Here is a 20,723-nt window from a genome sequence, read left to right as displayed (position 1 = left end):
ATCCATCATTGTTGGCAGTTGTAATGGTCTTAGGAAGGGAGTGCAGGTATTGCAAGCTCCATCATCCATGGTGCATCTATTATGGTATATTGTTGTAAGTCCAGTGTGTGTGTGTTAAAGAAAACCTTGCAGAAAAGCCTTGTAAAGTGTTAATAATTAACTGCAGCTAGCTGCAAAAGCTAGCTCAGCTCAGGAAGGCTAGGCCACGCCTCTTGAATGTAACAGTTTTCTGAGGCTTTTGCAGTCTGTTAGCAGTTCGCTGTTTGATTTGCTGGAGAGCAGATGCAAGAAGCTTATGCTATGGTGAAGTAACCATGTTTTATTTTGTCATGCTCTATGATTTATAACACAGAAGATTTATTCTGTATGACTTACAGAGACTATGTAAGTGTGCCGAGCTGTTTTATTTTCAACTCTACAACCAAGAGTAAAGTTCTACTGTTTTATTTCTTCTGACTGGTCTGTGTCTTTGACATTGGGTTTTTGGACATGTTGGACATTGCTACTGCGCAACAAATTGATCCTGTGTAACAGGTTATGGGCCCAGCATAACCCAGTATGCACCAGTATAACCCAGCCTAGTTTTGCAAAGACCCTAACGGAGGAAAAATTTTTTTGACTTTACTTTGTTGTGGGACTAAACTCTGGAAGATGGATCCAGGAGTGAATATTGCAGCATTCCCTATTGCCAGGTTGAATGGCAGAAATTACTCCATATGGAAGGTTCGTATGGAGAGTTACTTAAGGAGGGAATCTCTGTGGGATTGTATTGTGAACCCACCACCACAACAACCAACAGCAGAGGAGCATAGGGCATTGGAGAAGGCCAAGGCAAGTCTCATTCTCGGAGTAGACGACGAACAGCTGATCCATGTTTGCAGTTTGCCCACTGCACATGCCATATGGGAGCAGCTTAAGGAGGTGCATGTCTCGGACTCTTCAGCAACTGTGGCTGTATAAGATAGAAGGCTGTACAGAAAGCGTCTCCAGAGAGGAGAGGAGCAGAGAGACCATTTACAGACATTGCAGAGCTTATTTGTTGAGCTGGAGCAAAGAAACTTCACGCTCACTGAGGCAAATAAGTGTTTTATTTTGTTATCCTCCATGGACGATTCTTGTGATGGAATTGTGAATTCTTTGGAATCACTCCCACAAGCGCAGCTGAATCTGCAGTATGTTTCTTTGCGTCTTCTTGCCGACGATGAACGAAGAAAGGATCGGTGTTTGGAGACCACAAGCTCAACTGGTCGTGTTCAACATAGACAGCCTGCTGGGGAAGCAGCAGAGCAAGGAAGAGAGACAGTTTGTGCTGTGAGAAGGTGCTTTGTTTGCAATTCTCCAAAGCACATGAAGAAAGATTGCCCAAAGCTGCGAGACAAGCAGAAGGGGAGTCAGCCTCAAGGGTTGTACAGATAAATTCAAGCCCAGAACAGAAGGATGACTTTCATGTTGACTCAGGGTGTTCACAACATATTGTAAATAACAAGACTTTGTTTAGAAAATTGACTAAGCTGAATGGTTTCAATGTGACACTTGCTGATGGAAAGCATTACTCCAAGGAAAAGGAGAGGTTTTTGTTGATAGTTTGGGTATAACCTTGGAGAATGTATTTTATGTTCCACAAATTGATTATAATCTCATAGTGGCGAAACTTGATAGTGAGGGGTTTGATGTTATATTTTCAGAAGGCAAGGTCAAAATCCTGAAAGGAACCAAACTGAATGGAACAGGGACAATACAGGATGGTATATATGCCTTAGAGCCAAGGAGTGCAAATAATATCAACATAGCGAGCAAAAATACTCTTTTACACCATAGGTGCATTCATGAGTTGCACAGGGTTTTGGGTCATCCAAGTTTTAAAGTTCTGTACAAGATGCAGGAGTACAGTGAGGGTTTAAAATTGGAAGACTGTAAACATTTCCTGGATTGCACTGTATGCAAGGGAACTAAAGCTCAATCTGAGCCTGTAAGTAAAAAGAGCTTAAGGAATTCTGAAAAGCCTTTTCAGTTAGTGCACGCAGATTTAATTGGACCTTTTCATCCCAGCAAAGGAGGGGCAATTTATTGTTTGTGTATTCTTGATGACTACTCTAATTTTGCATGGAGTTTTTTGTTAAAACATAAAAGTGAAGTGTTTGAAACTTTTAAGAACTGGGTTGCTTACATAAGGAGACTGTTTGAGGTAGATGTGAAGGCCTTGCAAACTGATAGAGGAGGCGAATTCACATCACACAATTTACAGCGTTTCTTGAAGAAAGAAGGGATTAAACACAGACAGACATGCCCATATCAAAGTGCCGAAAATGGCAAAATAGAAAGATTTGTAAGAAAGATTCAAACAGTTAAGGATTCTCTCTTGACAGACTCAGGGTTACCCAGTAACTTATGGGGAGAGGCAATGATGACTGCCAATTACTTAATTAACAGAATATGGTCTGAACCTATTCAAAATACTCCATATTTTCTTTTGTATGAAAAAAGGCCACCTTTGGGACATCTGAGAGCTTTTGGGACTCAAGAATGGATTTTAGTGCCCAAAGCAATTAGAAGGAAAGGTCAGGAGAAATCCAGAAAGTTGGTCATGGTTGGATATGCTTAAGGAGCTAATAAGGTGTGGAGATTTTTGGACAAGGATGGGTCCATAGTAATTTCTAGGTCTGCAAACTTTGCCTGTCCTCAAAGTTGGGATAGAATACATGCTAATCATGAGGTGTTTCTCCCAGTTTGCAATGAGGAAACTCTTGAGGAGACACAAACCTTAGAGCAGGAAAGTGCTGCTGCAACAACTCCTGCTTCTCCTCAACTCAAGAGTAGTCCAGTGACTAAGAAATTTAAAATATCTAAGTCACATGAGGTTGAGGTAAAGAAAGAGCAGATACATCCTGAGGAAGGCACTAGTCAAGACACAGAACCCAAGAGGACCACAAGAATTAGAAATGCTCCTGAAAGATTTAAAATCCAGCATGTTAAAGTGTGTTTGGTAACAGATGAACCTCAAACTTATGAGGAAGTTGAGAGTTTGCCTCATGAAGAAAAAGAAAAATGTCTGCAAGCTATGCAGGAGGAATTAAGTAGCATGAGGAGGTTAAATGTCTATGAACCAGCTAAATTACGAGAAGGTATAAAACCAATAGAAACCAAATGTGTTTACAAACAAGGTGAACTCAGAGGGACAAGTGCGTCACAAAGCACGTTTGGTAGCACATGGGTTTAGTCAGAGAAAGGACATTGATTACTCAGAAGTGTACTCACCTACTCTTAACCCAAATTCATTAAGGATTGCTTTAAATATAGCAGCTTGTTTGAAATTAAAGGTCAACCACTTGGATGTAAGTACAGCTTATTTGAATGCTACTTTGAAGGAAGATGTTTACATCAAGTCACTTCTCGGAGTCAAAAGGAATGAGTCAAATTCATATTTCAAATTAAACAAGGCTCTTTATGGTTTAAAGCAATCTGGTCTAGCGTGGTACGACTGTCTTAGTGAAAATTTATTGAAAATGGGTTTTGTTAGGAGCAGAGCAGACTCATGTGTCTATACTAGAAATGTTAATTGTGATTATCAAGTTCTTTTAGTATATGTTGATGACCTTTGCTTTATTGCTGAGAGTGATAAAGAGATTAACCATTTTGCTGAGGAGTTAAAGCAACAGTTCCAGATACAAGATCTTGGGCTAATACATTACTTCCTGGGGTTATATATCATGAGAACTGAACAAAGAGGTTTTATGTTCAGTCAGAAAGGGAAAATATTGCATGTGTTAAAAACCATGAGAATGGAAAATTGCAAAGGTGCCCAATCACCTATGATTTTAGGGTTTCAGAATGAGGTTGAAAATGCTGAGCCAATTCAACAGAGGGATTTATACAAAAGTGTAATTAGACAATTGTTATATATAAGTAATTACACCCGTGTTGATATTGGTTTTTCTGTAAATTTCTTGAGCAGGTATACAAATAATCCAACCACAGCAGCATGAAATGGTCTTAAGAGATTGCTGAGATATTTGAAAGAGACCCAAAATTTTTGTTTAGTTTTAAATCCTGACGATTCACTAATTCTAGAAGGCTATGTAGATAGTGATTTCGGAAATAGCCCCGATAGGAAGTCAACAACTGGGATTTTGTTTATGCTTAGTGGTGCAGTCATAGACTGGAAATCGAAGAAACAAAGTTTTGTGGCCTTGAGTTCGAGTGAAGCCTAGTTTGGTGCTCTTTCTCAAGCATACACAGATTCATGTGTGTTAAAACAACTATTGAGGGATCTATTGATTCCTGTTGGAGAACCAACAAATATTTTTGAAGACAATCAAACTTATATTTTGATGGCTACACAAGCAAGGGTTAAACAAAGGAGTAAACATGTTGACATAAAATATAATTGTGTCGGGGATGCAGTGAAAGATGGAAGAATTTCACTGACATATTGTGAAAGTGCAAAGAACCTAGCTGACATTTTAAACAAGCCATTGGGAGCATAGAAACATAGCCAGTTTCCAAGTGACTTGGGAATATTTGAATTTGCCTTGTAAAGGTTTCTTTAACACAAGGAGGAATATTACGGTATATTGTTGTAAGTCCAGTGTGTGTGTGTTAAAGAAAACCTTGCAGAAAAGCCTTGCAAAGTGTTAATAATTAACTGCAGCTGCAAAAGCTAGCTCAGCAAGGCTAGGCCACGCCTCTTGAATGCTTTTGCAGACTGTTAGCTGTTCGCTGTTTGATTTGCTGGAGAGCAGATGGAAGAAGCTTATGCTATGGTGAAGTAACCATGTTTTGTTATGCTCTATGATTTATAACACAGAAGATTTATTCTGTATTACCTACAGAGATTATGTAAGTGTGCTAAGCTGTTTTATTTTCAACTCTACAACCAAGAGTAAAGTTCTACTGTTTTATTTCTTCTGACTGGTCTGTATCTTTGACATTGGGTTTTTGGACATGTTGGACATTGCTACGGCGCAACAAATTGATTCTGCATAACAGCATCCTCCTCTAAACTGCACCGGGGTGTAGAGTGTGTCATGGAGACTCAGTGTGCCAAGTTTGGTCTTTATCGGTAATTGGATGAGGGTTGCAGTGGTCTCAAGATTTGAGTAAAGGTACTGCAAGTCCCATAATCCATGGTCCATCCCCGGCCAAACCACACCAGGACTTAAAGTGGGTCATGAGAGGTCTATGTGCCAAGTTTGGTCCTGATCAGTCATTAAATGAGGTTAACAGCGGTCTCAGAATGTGAGTGACGGTACTGCAAGTCGCATCAGCTATGGCTCATCCTCCTCCAATCAGAGACTATATGCAAATTTCCTTCTCTCATGTCTCCGTTTCTGTCATGAACCCTTTTCTCCACCAGGGGCTCTTGTTGCAGCTGGCCAATCAGAGACCATATGCAAATAGCACCACAGTGGCAGCAAGTCAGAAAGCTGGCACTTACCCGGTCATGAGAGGGTCATAGGAGGTCTATGTGCCAAGTTTGGTCCTGATCAGTCATAGGATAAGGTTAACAGCGGTCTCATCCATGGTTCATCCTCCTCCAAACTGCAGTAGGATGTCGAATGGGTCATGGGGGCTCTGTGTTCCAAGTTTGGTCTGTATTAGTTATTTTCTGACAAAGCCCCTGGCCTTGTCCTTTCCTCTCTTGGCCATCTCGGAATCTTGGAATTGTGGATGGCCAATCAGAGACCATATGCAAATTTCCTTCTCTCATGTCTCCGTTTCTGTCATTAATCCTTTTCTCCACCAGGGGCTCCTCTTGAAGCTGGCCAATTAGAGACCATATGCAAATAGCACCACAATGGCAGCCAATCAGAAAGCTGTCACATACTCTTCCGCTCGCACTTCTGTCCAAACTTTGACTTTTATTACATACTAGCTTGGGGACCCGGCGCTGCCTGGGTTATTGGAGAAAGGAATTGTGTATCAAGGTTGGTCTTTATCAGTTATTTATATGACTCGCAGTTGTCTCAGGTAGTTAGAGAAGGTACTGTTAGTCCCATTATCTGTGCTCCACCTTCCTCCAAACTGCTCCGGGATGGAGAGGGTCATGCGGGTTTTGTGTGCCAAGTTTGGTCTTGATTAGTCATTAGATGAGTGTTGCAGAGGTCTTGGGAAATGAGTGGAGATACTTGAAGTCTCATCATCCATAGTCTGTACTCCACCAAAGCTCACCAGAATGTTGAGTTGGCCATGGGGGCTTTCTGCTCAAAGTTTGGTCTATATTGGTTTTTGAATGAGTGTCGCTATGGTTTCGGGAAGTGAGTGAACATACTGCAAGTCCCATCATACATCCTCCATCCCTCAAACAGCACCGGGATGGAGGGTGGGTTATGGGGGCTGTGTGTGCCATGTTTGGTCTTGATAGGTCATTAGATGAGGGTTGCAGCAATCTTGGGAATAGAGTGGAGGTACTTGAAGTCCCATTTTCCATGGTCTGTCCTCCAAACTGCACCAGGGTGTAGAGTGGGTCATTGGGGCTCCGTGTGCCAAGTTTGGTCTTGATTCGTCATTGGCGAGGTTCTCAGTGGTCTCAAAAAGTGAGTGAGATTACTGCAAGTCCCATCATCCATCTCCATTTTTTTCCAAACGACACCAGGACGTAAAGTGGGTCATGAGAGGTCTATGTGCCAAGTTTGGTCTTGATCAGTCATTGTTTGAGGTTTGTAGAGGCCTCAGAATGTGAGTGAAGGTACTGGAAGTCACATCATCCATCGTCCGTCCTCCTTCAAAACTGCAGCAGAATGTAGAGTGGGTCATAGGGACTCTGTGTGCCAAGTTTGGTCTTGATCTGACATTAGATGAGGGTTGCAGCAGTCTTGGGGAGTGGAGGTACTTGAAGTCCTATCATCTATGGTCTGTCCACGAAAGTGCACGAGGATGTAGAGTGGGTCATGGGGGCTCTGTGTGCCAAATTTGGTCTTTGTCGGTAATTGGATGGGGGTTTCAGTGGTCTCAGGAATTGAACAAAGGTACTGCAAGTCCCATAATCCATGGTCCATCCCTGGCCAAACCACACCAGGTCATAAAGTGGATCATGAGAGGTCTATATGCCAAGTTTGGTCCTGATCAGTCATTGGATGATGTCAACAGCGGTCTCAATGTGACTGGAGGTACTTCAAGTCCCATCATCTGTAGTCTGCTCTTCACCAAATCTCACCAGAATGTTGAGTTGGCCAAGGTGGCTCTCTGTGCCAAGTTTGGTCTTTCTTGGTATTTGGATAAGTGTTGCTGTGGGTTTCGGGAATTGAGTGAAGATACTTTAAGTCCCGTCATCCATCGTCCATCCTTCAAACAGGATTGGGATGTAGAGTAAGTCATGGGGGCTCTGTATGCCAAGTTTGGTCTTGATCGGACATTAGATGAGGGTTACAACCATCTTGGGAAGGGAGTGGAAGTACTTGAAGTCCCATCATCCATGGTCTGTCCTCCTCAAAAGTGCACCAGGATTTAGAGTGGGTCACGGGGACTCTGTGTGCCAAGGTCGGTCTTGATCAGTCATGGGCGAGGGTCTCAGTGGTCTCAGGAAGTGAGTTAAGTGACTGCAAGTCCCATAATCCATTGTCAAATTCTTCCAAACTGCACCAGGATGTAGAGTGGGTCATGTGTGCTCTCTGTGTAAATTGTGGCCCTGATCCATCATTGTTGGCAGTTGTAATGGTCTTAGGAAGGGAGGTTTTGCAAGTCCCATCGTCCATGGTGCATCCTCCTCCAAACTGCACCAGGATGTAGAGTGCGTTTGGTCTTTATCGGTAATTGAATGAGAGTTGCAGTTGTCTGAAGAATTGAACAAAAGTATTGCAAGTCCCATAATCCATGGTCCATCCCCGGCCTAACCACACCAGGACGTAAAGTGGGTCATGAGTGGTCTATGTGCCAAATTTGGTCCTGATCAGTCATTGGATGAGGTTAACAGCGGTCTCAAAATGTGAGTGATGGTACTGCAAGTCCCATAATCCATGGTTCATCTTCCTCCAAACTGCAGTAGGATGGAGTGGGTCATGGGGCTCTGTGTGTCAAGTTTGGTCTGTATTGGTAATTTTCTGACCCAGCCCCTGGCCTTTTCCTTTCCTTTCTTTGTCATCTCGGAATCTTGGAATTGTGGCTGTCCAATCAGAGACCCTATGCAAATTTCCTTCTTTCATGTCTCCGTTTCTGTCACGAACCCTTTTCTCCACCAGGGGCTCCTCTTGCAGCTGGCCAATCAGAGACCATATGCAAATAGCACCGCAGCACCAGCCAATCAGAAAGCTGGCACATACTCCTCCACACCGCCACACGTCCGCCCCATACAAACTTTGACTTTTATTATATGTATAGAAGGTATAGATATAGACTAGCTTGGGGACCCGGCGCTGCCCGGGTTATTAGAGAAAGTGGGTAATGGTGGTTCTGTATGCCAAGTTTAGTCTTTATTGGTCATGGGATAACGGCTGCATTGTTTTCTGGAAGTGAGTGAAGGTACTTGAAGGTATTATATCCTCCAAACAGCAGGTGGATATAGAGTGGGTCATTGGGGCTCTGTGTGCCAAGTTTGGTCTTTATCAGTCATTGGATGAGGGTGGCAGTGATTTCAGTAATTGCGTGAAGGTACTGCAAGTCCCATCATCCAAAGTCCATCCTACTTCAAACTGCAGCAGGGTGTAGAGTGGGTCATGGGGTCTCTGTGTGCTATGGTTGGTCTTGATCAGTCATTGATTATGGTTGCAGTGGTTTCAGTAAGTGAGTGAAGGTACTGCAAGTCCCATCATCCATGATCCACCCTTCTCCAAATGTAGATAGGGTCATGGGGGCTCTGTGTGCCAAGTTTGGTCTTGATCAGTCATTGGTTCAGGGTCACAGTGGTTTCAAAAGGAAGTTTAGGTATTGCAAGTCCCATCATCCATGGTCCATCCTCCTCCAAACTGCAGTAGTATGTAGAGTGGGTCATGGAGACTCAGTGTGTCAAGTTTTGCCTTTATTGGTAATTGGATGAGGGTTGCAGCAGTCTTGGGAAGTGAGTGGAGGTACTTGAAGTCCCATCATCCATCATCCTTCTTCCAAACAGCACCGGGAAGTAGAGTGGCCCATGGGGGCTCTGTGTGCCAACTGTGGTCTTGATCGGTCATTAGATGAGGTTCGCAGAGGTCTCAGAATATGAGTGAAGGAACTGGAAGTCCCATCATCCATGGTCCATCCTCCTCCAAGCAGCACCAGGATGTAGAGTGGGTCATTCGGGCTCTGCGTGCCAACTTTGGACTTGATCAGTCATTATATATGAGGGTGAGAACAGTCTTGGGAAGTGAGTGGAGGTACTTTAAGTCGCATCATCCATAGTCTATCATGCTTGAAAAAACTTCAGGATGTAGAATGGGTTATGGGGGCTCTGTGTGCCGACTTTGGTCTTGAATTGAGCAAAGGTACTGCAAGTCCCATAATCCGTGGTCCATCCCCGGCCTAACCGGGGAATAAGATAACTTAAAAAAATAGGGAAATTATTCAAAATAACAATTCAAGTCAATATGGAAACTATGTTAATGGCAATTATCGGGAATAAAAAATTGCTGCGAAGAACTAAGATTTATTCAAAGCAATGATTATAGCAGGAAAGGCGGTAATAGCCTGGGGGTTGAGAGATGAGAAAAAAATGGAATTTGGAAAAAATAGAATAACTATCTATTTAGAATCATAGAGTTGGAAGAGACCTCATGGGCCATCCAGCCCAACCCTCTGCGAAGAAGCAGGAATATTGCATTCAAATAACCATTTACACAGCCTCTGCTTAAAAGCTTCCAAAGAAGGAGCCTTCACCACTCTCAAGGCAGAGAGCTCCACTGTTGAACGGCTCTCACAGTCAGGAAGTTCTTCCTCATGTTCAGATGGAATCTTCTTTCTTCTAGTTTGAAGCCATTGTTCCATTGTGTCCTAGTCTCCAGGGCAGCAGAAAACAATCTTGCTCCCTCCTCCCTGTGACTTCCTCTTAGATATTTAGACATGGCTATCATATTTCCTCTCAGCCTTCTCTTCTTCAGGCTAAACATGCCCAGCTCTTTAAGCTGCTCCTCATAGGGCTTGTTCTCCAGACCCTTGATCATTTTAGTCACCCTCCTCTGGGCACATTCAAGCTTGTCAATATCTCTTGAATTGTGGTGCCCAGAATTGGACACAATATTCCAGGTTTGGTCTAACCAAGGCGGATTAGAGGTGTAGCATTACTTCCCTAGATCTAGACACTATGCTCCTATTATTGCAGGCCAAAATCCCATTGGCTTTTTTTGCCGCCACATCACATTGTTGGCTCATGTTTAACTTGTTGTCCACTAAGACTCCAAGATCTTTTTCACATGTACTGCTCTCGAGCCAGGCATTGTCCCCCATTCTGTATTTTTGCATTTTGTTTTTTTCTGCCCAAGTGGAGTATCTTGCATTTGTCCCTGTTGAACTTCATTTTGTTAGCTTTGGCCCATCTCTAATCTGTCAAGATAGTTTTGAATTCTGCTTCTATTTGAGCAAGTCCAAACTGATATTATTGCATGCATAACCCAAGAAGGTTCACAGGAGGACAAATTAGAATTATAGATATATGGGCAATTTATATGAAATGGGTAGAAGAAGGTGAAGACAGCATATATATTGTACAAAGATCAAGAAGGTTGTGTTTGCAGTTAAAGATATAGAGGGAAGTGGGGGTGTAGGAAAGGGAGGTGGGAGAGAAAAATGTAATGTGAATAAACTTGTAAAGACTATGAATAGATAATATAGAAATACTTTATCTCAATGTAAGTCTATAATAGACACTTATTATCTGTTCAAATATGTTATTTTGTATTCAATCTATCTTTATCTATATCTATATCTATACATATAATAAAGGTGAAAGTTTGTATGTGGAGGACAAAAGTCCGGCAGTGTGGAGGTGTGGCGGTGTATGTGCCAGCATTATGATTGGCCAGCCTGAAAGTTCCAACATTCGGATTGGCTGCCACAGTGGTGCTATTTGCATATGGTCTCGGATTGGCCAGCTTCAATAGGAGCCCCTGGTGGAGAAAAGAGTTCATGGCAGAAACGGGGACATGAGAAGGAAATTTGCATATGGTCTCTGATTGGCCAGCCTCAATTCCAAGATTCCGAGATGACTAAGAGAGGAAAGGAAAAGGCCAGAGGGGGCTGAGTCAGACAATTACCAATACAGACTACACTTGGCACACAGAGCCTGCAAGACCGACTCGACATCCTACTGCAACCATGGATGATGGGACTTGCAGTACCATCACTCACATTCTGAGACCGCTGTTAACCTCATCCAATGACTGATCAGGACCAAACTTGGCACATAGACCTCTCATGACCCACTTTATGCCTGGTGTGGTTTGGCCGGGGATGGACCATGGATTATGGGACTTGCAGTACCTTTGCTCAATTCTTGAGACCACTGCAACCCTCATCCAATTACCGATAAAGAACAAACTTGGCACACTGAGTCTCCATGACCCACTCTACATCCTGGTGCGGCTTGGAGGGATGGGACTTGCAATACCTGCACTCCCTTCCTAAAACCATTATAACTGCCAACAATGATGGATCAGGACCACAATTTACACAGAGAGCCCGCATAACCCACTCTACATTCTGGTGCGGTTTGGAATAATTTGACAATGGATGATGGGACTTGCAGTCACTTCACTCACTTCCTGAAACCACTGAGACCCTTGCCAATGACTGATCAAGACCAAACTTGGCACACAGAGTCCCCGTGACCCACTCTACATCCTGGTGTACTTTCGAGGAGGACAGACCATGGATGATAGGACTGCAAGTACCACTCTCTTCCCAAGACTGCTGCATCTAATGTCCGAACAAAACCAAACTTGGCACACAGAGCCCCCATGACCCACTCTACATCCTACTGCGGTTTGGAGTAGGGTATACCATGGATGATGGGACTTGAAGTACCTCTACTCGCTTTCCGATACTGCTGCGACCGTCAACAATGACTGAACAACACCAAACTTGGCACATAGACCTCACATGACCCACTTTACGCCATGGTGTTGTTTGACTGTGGATCAAGCATGGATTATGGGACTTGCAGTATCTTCGCTCAATTCCCGAGACCACTGCAACCATCATCCAATTTCTGATAAGGACCAAACTTGGCACACCAGGTCTCCATGATGCACTCTACATCCTGGTGCGGTTTGGAGGATGATGCAACATGGACAATGGGACTTGCAGTTCCTTCACTCACTTAGTGAAACTACCGAGACCCTCATCAAATGACCGATGAAGACCAAACTTGGCATACAGAACCCCCATGGCCAACTCAACGTTCCGGTGAGGTTTGGGGGAGAACAGACTATGGATGATGGGATTTCAAGTACCACCACTCACTTCCCAAGACTGCTGCAACCCTCATCTAATGACCAATCAAGACCAAACTTGGCACACAGAGCCCCCATGAGAGACTCTACATCCTGGTGCTGTTTAGAGGAGGACGGACAATGGATGATGGGACTTGCAGTACCTTCACTCACTTCCTGAAACCACAGTGACATTCATCCAAATACCAATAAAGACCAAACTTGGCACAGAGAGCCCCCATGGCCAACTCAACATTTTGGTGATGTAGAGGGAGACTATGGATGATGGGACTTGCAGTACCTTAACTCACTTTCTGAGACTGCTGTGACCCTCATCCAATGACTGATCAAGACCAAACTTAGCACACAGAGCCCCCATGACCCTCTCTCCATCCTGGTGCAGTTTGGAGGACGATGGACCACAGACGATGGGACTCACAGTACCTTCACTAACTTCCTGAGACCACTGCGAGCCATATAAATAACTGATAAAGACCAACCTTGATATACAATTCCTTTCTCTAATAACCCGGGCAGCGCCGGGTCCCCAAGCTAGTTAATATATATATAAAAAAACACAGCATTATTGAAACAGTACAATGCAGTGGAAACAATTTAGCAGTAAAATTTCAAGGCAGCACAGTCATCAACATGATTGTATACAGCAATGGTTCTCAACCTTTCTAATGCCATGACCCCTAAATATAGTTCCTCATGTTGCGGTCACCCCCAACATAAAATTATTTTTGTTGCTACTTTATAACTAATTTTGCTACGGTTTTGAATCATAATGTAAATATCTGATATGCAGAATATATTTTCATTGACACAAATGGAACATAATTAAAGCCTTGTGATTAATCACAAAAACAATATTGGGGGAGGGGGTATAAACATGGGATGATGGCATTTCCAGTACCTTCAACTGATTCAACCCAATTTTAACTTGTGTGGTACATAAATATAGGATCCCAGGGAGAAAAGTGATTTTAACTTAGGCCCCTGTCTCTTGCATCCCTTGGGGTTTGGTGCAGATAAATAGGGAAACTTTTTAAATCTGTGCCACTGTCCCTTGGCGCATCAAGAGAGGGCCTTTCCTTACTCTCTTAACCCCTGCAGTGGCTAGGAGTAGGCAGCATGTTCCAGTCTCGAGGAGGAGGAGAGAAGGAAAGAGACAGTTTGTGTAAAGGGAAGAAAGGCAGGGAGAGAGGTGGAAGAATGTGATGGGAAGCAGAAGCAAGGGAAAGGAGGCACATGGTCTTTCCTTTCTTTCCTGCCTCCCTCATTTGTGTTCTCTTTCCTTTCTTCTTTTCCCTGCCCTCCCCCATCTCCCCCCCCCCACTTCGGCCACCCCCTGCCTACTGCAGCCTGCCCTCTCTCCCCCTTTCCCTGCACCCTTTGTCTCTGCCTCCCTCTGTTTACCTGCGATCAATTGGACCAGTGGAGGGTTTCGTCCTCCAGGAGCGAAAATCTCACTCCCTTTCCCAGAGGAGCCAGCGGCCCTGTTAAGCTTGGGACGCCCTCTTTGCGTGCAACTTGGGAGGCGAGGCTGGAAGATCCCTGGCTGGAGGAGCCCGCAGCTCTGCCCTGACTCTCCTTCTTCTCTTCCCATCCATCCACTGATGGTTCTGCAGACTTGCCAGACTGGATTCAGCCCGAGCCCTGCTGCAGGCCCAGCAGCCATTCCCAGGAGGGGCAGGGTCATAGAAGGCAACATGCCAACCCCTCAAAAATGACCCAGTGACCCCTCTGGGGGTCGCGATCCCCAGGTTGAAAAGCGCTGGTTTACAAAGATTCCAGACAAATAAAATTATTTTTTCCTTTTGCCTAAGCCTTATGTAAAGCATTTCGAAGGAGTACGCTGCAGTTAAAGAACTGTCATAACAGATCTGAGTAGTGAACGGTAAAAAAAAAAAATGTTTTTAATGTTAGGTAAGTTTTGACTTACTCCCACTGTAGTGTTCCTAGTTATCGTGTTTACCATTATTTTCAATATTGTGTTTTAAAGAATGGATGCTAAATGGTACAGTAAAGCCTCGTTTATCCAACCTTCGGTCATCCAACGTTCTGTAGTATATAACACAGTTTGCCTCCCGCCCGGATCCACAGCTGTTTCAATACACTGCGATGTTTTGGTGCTAAATTCTTAAATAAAGCAATTCCTACATAATATTATAATGTAGGAAAATTGTATATTTGTCTGTTTTAAAACATGATGTTTTGAGGCTTAATTTGTAAAATCATCACGTAATTTGTCGTTTAATAGGCTTTTCCTTAATCCATCCTTAATATCCAACATTTTTGCTCATTCAACATTCTGCCGACCCTTTTATGTTGGATAAGCGAGACTCTGCTGTATTTCCTTTTTTAAAAACAAACATTTTCCCTTGCTATTTTTCTAGTTTAAATTGCACCCTCTCTCTAATAACCTGTACATTTTTCCTGTGTACACCCTATGGGGTTCATATATATACACTCCTGTTGCCATTAATCAATCAGTCTCTTTGATTGCTTTTTAATACAGTTTTTAAAAGTCCTATATAATATATGGCTGTTGGACAGCATTATAACCTAGCAATTCTTCATTGGACCACTGATTATTCCTGACTTTTTTTTTTTTAAAAAAAATACCCTTTTGCCACTGAATGATCTCTATGGCCAGTTTTTAATGCTATATAAATACATTTACACAATTACAAGAATGTAAGGATACTGATGAATTTTGAAACTAGAATTTTCCTAACTGCACCATGTAGGTCAGGGGTCCTCAAACTTTTTAAACAGAGCCAGGTCACAGTCCCTCAAACAGTTGGAGGACCAGATTATAATTTGAAAAAAGGATTAATGAGTTGCTATGCACACTGCACATATCTTATTTGTAGTGCAAAAAACACTTAAAAACAGTACAATAATTAAAATGAAGAACAATTCTGACAAACATAAACTTATTAGTATTTCAGTGGGAAGTGTGGGCCTGCTTTTGGCTGATGAGATAGTATTGTTATTGTTGTTGTTGTTGGTGGTGCTTTCAAGCCATTTCAGATTTAGGTTGACCCTGAGTAAGGGCCGGGTAAATGACCTTGGAGGGCCGTATCCGGCCCTCGGGCCTTAGTTTGAGGACCCCTGATGTAGGTGATGTATCTGAGTGAAGTGGGTCAACATAAACCGAAAAAGTTGGAAGGATGTTATAGGACATTTGATATATATTAAATTCTAAGGGGTCACAATTTCCTTAGGCATTTTCTTGCTTTGTACGTATCTTTAAAATTAACTTTTGCAACAACAAGGGTGTGTTGGCACTGGAAAACATAATTGCAGCTCGCCTTGCCTCCTAGATTGTGGTACCTCCCAGTGATGCTTGTGACCCTCACTTAAGATGTAGTGGTCAAAAAGTGCTCCTTGTCTGCTTTAACGTCTGAAAGCAAATGCTTCCAACTTATTTGTCTTAATTTTACAACATGTAGACATTTAACATAGTTTGAATGTGGTTGGATCTGGAAGTGCTTGCTATGATACACTTTTCAGAATGTCTGGTGAGAATGCAAACCAGACAGAATAATAGAAACACAGTATCATGGAGTTTAAAGGGTATGGAGAACAAGCCCTATGAGGACCGGCTTAAGGAGCTGGGCATGTTTAGCCTGAAGAAGAGAAGGCTGAGAGGAGATATGATAGCCATGTATAAATATGTGAGAGGAAGCCACAGGGAGGAGGGAGCAAGCTTGTTTTCTGCTTCCTTGGAGACTAGGACGCGGAACAATGGCTTCAAACTACAAGAGAGGAGATTCCATCTGAACACGAGGAAGAACTTCCTGACTGTGAGAGCCGTTCAGCAGTGGAACTCTGCCCCGGAGTGTGGTGGAGGCTCTTTCTTTGGAAGTTTTTGAACAGAGGCTGGATGGCCATCTGTCAGGGGTGATTTGAATGCAATATTCCTGCTTCTTGGCAGGGGGTTGGATTGGATGGCCCATGAAGTCTCTTCCAACTCTTTGATTCTATGAGTCTATGATTCTATGATTAAGAGACCACAAAGATCATCCAGTCCTACCCCTGCTGTCCAGGAAAATACAATCAAAGCATTCTCAACAGATGGCAATCTAACATCTGCTTAAAAATTTCCCGAGGAGGAGATTCCACTACATTCCGAGGCAGGCTATTCCACTGCCAAACAGCTATCACTACCAGGAAGTTTTTCCTAATGTTTAGGTGGGATCTCTTTCCCTTCAATTTGAATCCAATTCTCCATATGCTTTGAATGCAATTTTCCTGCTTCTTGGAAGGGGGTTGGACTGGATGGCCCACAAGGCCTCTTTCAATTCTGTGATTATATGTTCTAATCATTAGAGCAGCAGCCCCCTCCTGAGTTCTCCTTCCATTCCACATGAATCAGAGAACCACTTGAAGACCACCAAGAATAGTGTCTTTTGTATATTGACTTCCTAAGTAATGCCTCTCAATCAAGACCCATTTGCATTAGCACTAATCTGATTTTATTTTTTTCTTCAAGTACATATCCCCATTCTGACAGATTATGCCCTTATGGTTCAAAGGAAATTGAAACCTTTTATGTCATTCTTTCTCTTGTGTAACTTTTATCATGATCTCCATGGAAGGCTTCTTAAACCATCAGTCATTTTTTGTTTTGAAAGAATGCCCAAATATCATGTATTTCCTTTTTTCTAACACAATAATTTATTATAGAAATTACAGGTATTTTTTGCTTAGAGTATTGGGGTCACAATTGCATGGTTTTACTATATTTACATTTGTTATATGCTTACAGTTGTTTGCTACAGTGTGCTTGGGCCATATTGAATTGTATGGGTTTTGCTGTGAATTCTATTGACTGCAGCTATAGAGTTTGTTTGGTTTTTTTAAAAAAACTAGTAAGTAAACCTCATATGTATGTTGTTGTTGTTCATTCGTTCAGTCATCTCCGACTCTTCGTGACCTCATGGACCAGCCCACGCCAGCACTCCCTGTCCGCCCTCACCACCTCCAGCTCCTTCAAGGTCAGTCCAGTCACTTCAAGGATGTCTTGCCCTTGGTTGCCCCGTCTTCCTTTTACCTTCTACTTTCCCCAGCATAATTGTCTTCTCTAGGCTTTGCTGTCTCCTCATGATGTGGCCAAAGTACTTCAACTTTGTCTCTAGTATCTTTCACTCCAGTGAGCAGTTGGGCTTTATTTTCTGGAGGATGGACTGTATACTGGACATTAAATAATGATTTCAATTTTGAATCTGTTTCTCCTTAGGTACTAGTGGAATGAGCGTTGTGTGTGTTTTAAGGAAAAAAGCAGTGATCTGGCAGGACTCCTTCAGCCCTCACCTGAAACACCATAGTCAAGAAGCAACTAATCCCAACATGCCTGTTGTTTTGACATCTGGAACAGGGTCCCAGGCTCAGCAACAGCCAGCTGCAAATCAAGTCCTTGCGGCAGGGACCCACTCTAGTCCTGTTCCTGGATCCATAGGGGTTGCAGGCCGCTCCCAGGATGATGCAATGGTGGATTACTTCTTTCAGAGGCAGCATGGTGAACAGTTTGGGGGAGGCGGAAGTAGTGGAGGCAGCTATAATAACAGCAAGCATCGGTGGCCTACCGGGGATAACATTCATGCTGAACATCAGGTAAAAAGTTAAATATTTTAGATGTACAAATGAGCCTAGCAAGCCTTTGAATATTTGTATTATCTCTGAGTCTGAGTGTCGCTTCTTGGGCTTCTAACACATATGCCCTAGCATAGGAGCATTGAGAGAACCCCATAACAAAATGTATGTTTATTCACAAATTGTCTTAGGTATTCTTGTTTGTTTATCGCTGTGCAAAAATTCCGTACTTTTTTCAGCAAGCTGCTGTCATTTATGCATTTGTTGGGTTGAACATTTCCAGTTCTCAGGACACTAACCCAATTTTTATGATGTGGCAGGATTTTTTCACACTGTGAGTGTGGAAATCACTCCTAAAAATTGTCAGTACTTCATCTCCCCTCTACATTTTAAGACTTTGTTTTGTTGTTGTTTGTCTTTATTAGTCGCTGAGTAAGTTTTCTCCACATCATTCAGGCTGCTTGAAGATCTACCCATTAAGTCAAGAAAAAGTTAGTGGGTGGGTGCCCTCTTATGAGTTTCTGTACATTTACAGAAAGAGCCGCAGTGGTGCAATGGGTTAAACCCTTGTGCCAGCTCAACTGCTGACCTGAAGGTTGGCGGTTTGAATCCATTGGACAGGATGAGCTCCCGTCTGTCAGCCCCAACTTCCCATGCGGGGACATGAAAGAAGCCTCCCACAAGATGTTAACACATCCAAACATCCCTTGGGCAACGTCCTTGCAGATGGCCAATTCACACCAGAAGCTACTTGCAATATTTCTCAAGTCGCTTCTGACACGATTTTTAAAAAAAGTCCTTACAGGAACCAACAATAGAGGATGAGTAGTTAAAAATCCGTTGGTTTAAATTACAAATGATTTCACCCTTCTAGCCTGTATTATTATTGGCTCTTGCACTTTTTCTCCAGCCCCTGTCCAGAAACTATTGCTCAAGCTCCTAGCCCTCTGAGCTCAGTATTTATTACTTTTCAGTCTATTGATTGTTTCATGATGTTTGTTATGTTTTATGATGTGTATTATATTTTGAATCATTATTTTATTGCATCGTCGTCTTAATCTATGTTTGCCTAGGCTTGTCCCCATATAAGCCGCCCCGAGTCCCTTTGGGGAAATGGAGACAAAGTGTAAAAATAAAGTTAAAGTTATTAATGATGGAAACTACAGTGACTATCTTTGCCCTAGCTTCTTTTTTTCATTATTTATTCCTAGGATAAATAGGAAAAAGATAGGAAAATTGCTGCTGTTTTTGCATGGCATCTCTGGTTTGGGGGCCCCAGTCCTGTCAGCATTTGTGCAAGGAAGCTGTGCCGATATCATGGTTTGCATAATCATAGAAGACCAATTTACATTAAGATTTTACATAATCAGATTCAGTTTCACCTTCCTTGAGCATCTTGTCAACTTCACAGTTGTTGTAGGTAAATTATGATCTCGGCATTTATAATGTTTTGAATGATCTTGACAGAGATGGGGAAAATAAACATAATAAGTCCCATTGTCACTGTTGTTCAGATTACACACAAAAACCACTTTCTCAAGTCAATGTGATATTCAAATAGGTTAAATCACTCAGAAGACAGAATTGGTATCAAAGGTAAGAGTGGGACCCATACTATGTCCTCTGTTGAGAATACTCACTGTCATAGAAAGCAGTGCATTCCAATTTAAAAAACAACCTCCTCCAACTTTCCAGCAACACCTTCCATCATTTTCTCACTCAAACTGATCTCCTCTTGGGACTCAAGCCAGAGTCTCCATCCCAACACCCAGTCCCTTCACCTCACTGCTTGAAGGATATACCTCTGGTCTAGATCTTCAACACTGCTCGCAGGCCCTCCGCAACCAGATCCTATGCTTACAAGTGAACCTTGTTTTTGACATATGTCTTCACCATAGGGGCCTCTTACCATCCTCAGCTTCCATCCAGGACATCCTGGCTTTCTCATCAATCTCACAGCAGGGTCTTTTTCTTGCTTCAGTAAAATGTTATCTTGAGGCACTATCTTGGCAGATACAATGACTGCGCATACCTTCTCGTTTTTGTCATCCATTGATACGTAATTTCTTGCGAGGCTACAAGAATTTGCACCTGCCCTCTGACTCCCAAATAGAGTCTCAAGATGTCTTTTCCCAGTTTTCAGGCTAACCCTTTGAACCATTGGCTCCTTGTGACCTTCACCTTCTGGCATGGAAGTTTGCTTTTCTTGTTATTGTCATAGAATCATAGAGTTGGAAGAGACCTCATGGTCCATTGAGTCCAACCCCCTGCCAAGAAGCAGGAAGATTGCATTCAAATCACCCCTGAGGGATGGCCATCCAACCTCTGTTTAAAAGGTTTGGAAGGAGGCTCCTTCCAAAGAAGGAGCCTCCACCACACTCCAGGGCAGAGAGTTCCACTGCTGAACGGCTCTCACAGTCAGGAAGTTCTTCCTCATGTTCAGATGGAATCTCCTCCATTGTTCATTGTTCTGCGTCCTAATCTCCAGGGAAGCAGAAAACAAGCTTGCTCCCTCCTCCCTGTGACTTCCTCTCACATATTTATACATGGCTCTCATATCTCCTCTCAGCCCTTTTTTCTTCATGCTAAATATGCCCAGCTCTTTAAGCTATTCCTCATAGGGCTTGTTCTCCAGATCCTTGATCATTTTAGTCACCCTCATTTTAGTCACTTCTGCTCAAAGGGCTTCCAAGCTGACTGTCCTTTGTATCAGCAACCCTTACCTGGTTTTTCATCAGAATCGAGAAGTCTCTGTCCTTACATCTCTCTCCTAATAAAGGTTGT

General features: G+C 42.9%; 1 protein-coding gene across 9 annotated transcripts in view; it reads left to right on the top strand.

Annotated features, from left to right (window-relative positions):
• The window catches only part of LOC137095687 (pumilio homolog 1-like), a 215,044-nt gene that overhangs the window by 22,875 nt on the left and 171,446 nt on the right, over nt 1-20,723 (top strand). For 8 of the 9 annotated variants that reach the window (XM_067462472.1, XM_067462471.1, XM_067462469.1 and 5 more), the window contains exon 2: nt 17,587-17,960. The exons of the other annotated variant lie outside the window; for it this stretch is intronic. In XM_067462472.1, the coding sequence (XP_067318573.1) occupies nt 17,598-17,960 (363 nt within the window). In that variant the 5' untranslated portion in view covers nt 17,587-17,597. The remainder of the gene's footprint in view (nt 1-17,586; nt 17,961-20,723) is intronic. 9 annotated transcript variants of the gene reach the window in all.

This window comes from Anolis sagrei, chromosome Y (assembly GCF_037176765.1).
Source record: "Anolis sagrei isolate rAnoSag1 chromosome Y, rAnoSag1.mat, whole genome shotgun sequence".
In the NCBI taxonomy this organism is placed as follows: domain Eukaryota; kingdom Metazoa; phylum Chordata; class Lepidosauria; order Squamata; family Dactyloidae; genus Anolis; species Anolis sagrei.
The sequence above is the reverse complement of the archived record's forward strand: the minus strand, read 5'-3'. Positions and strand labels throughout refer to the sequence as shown.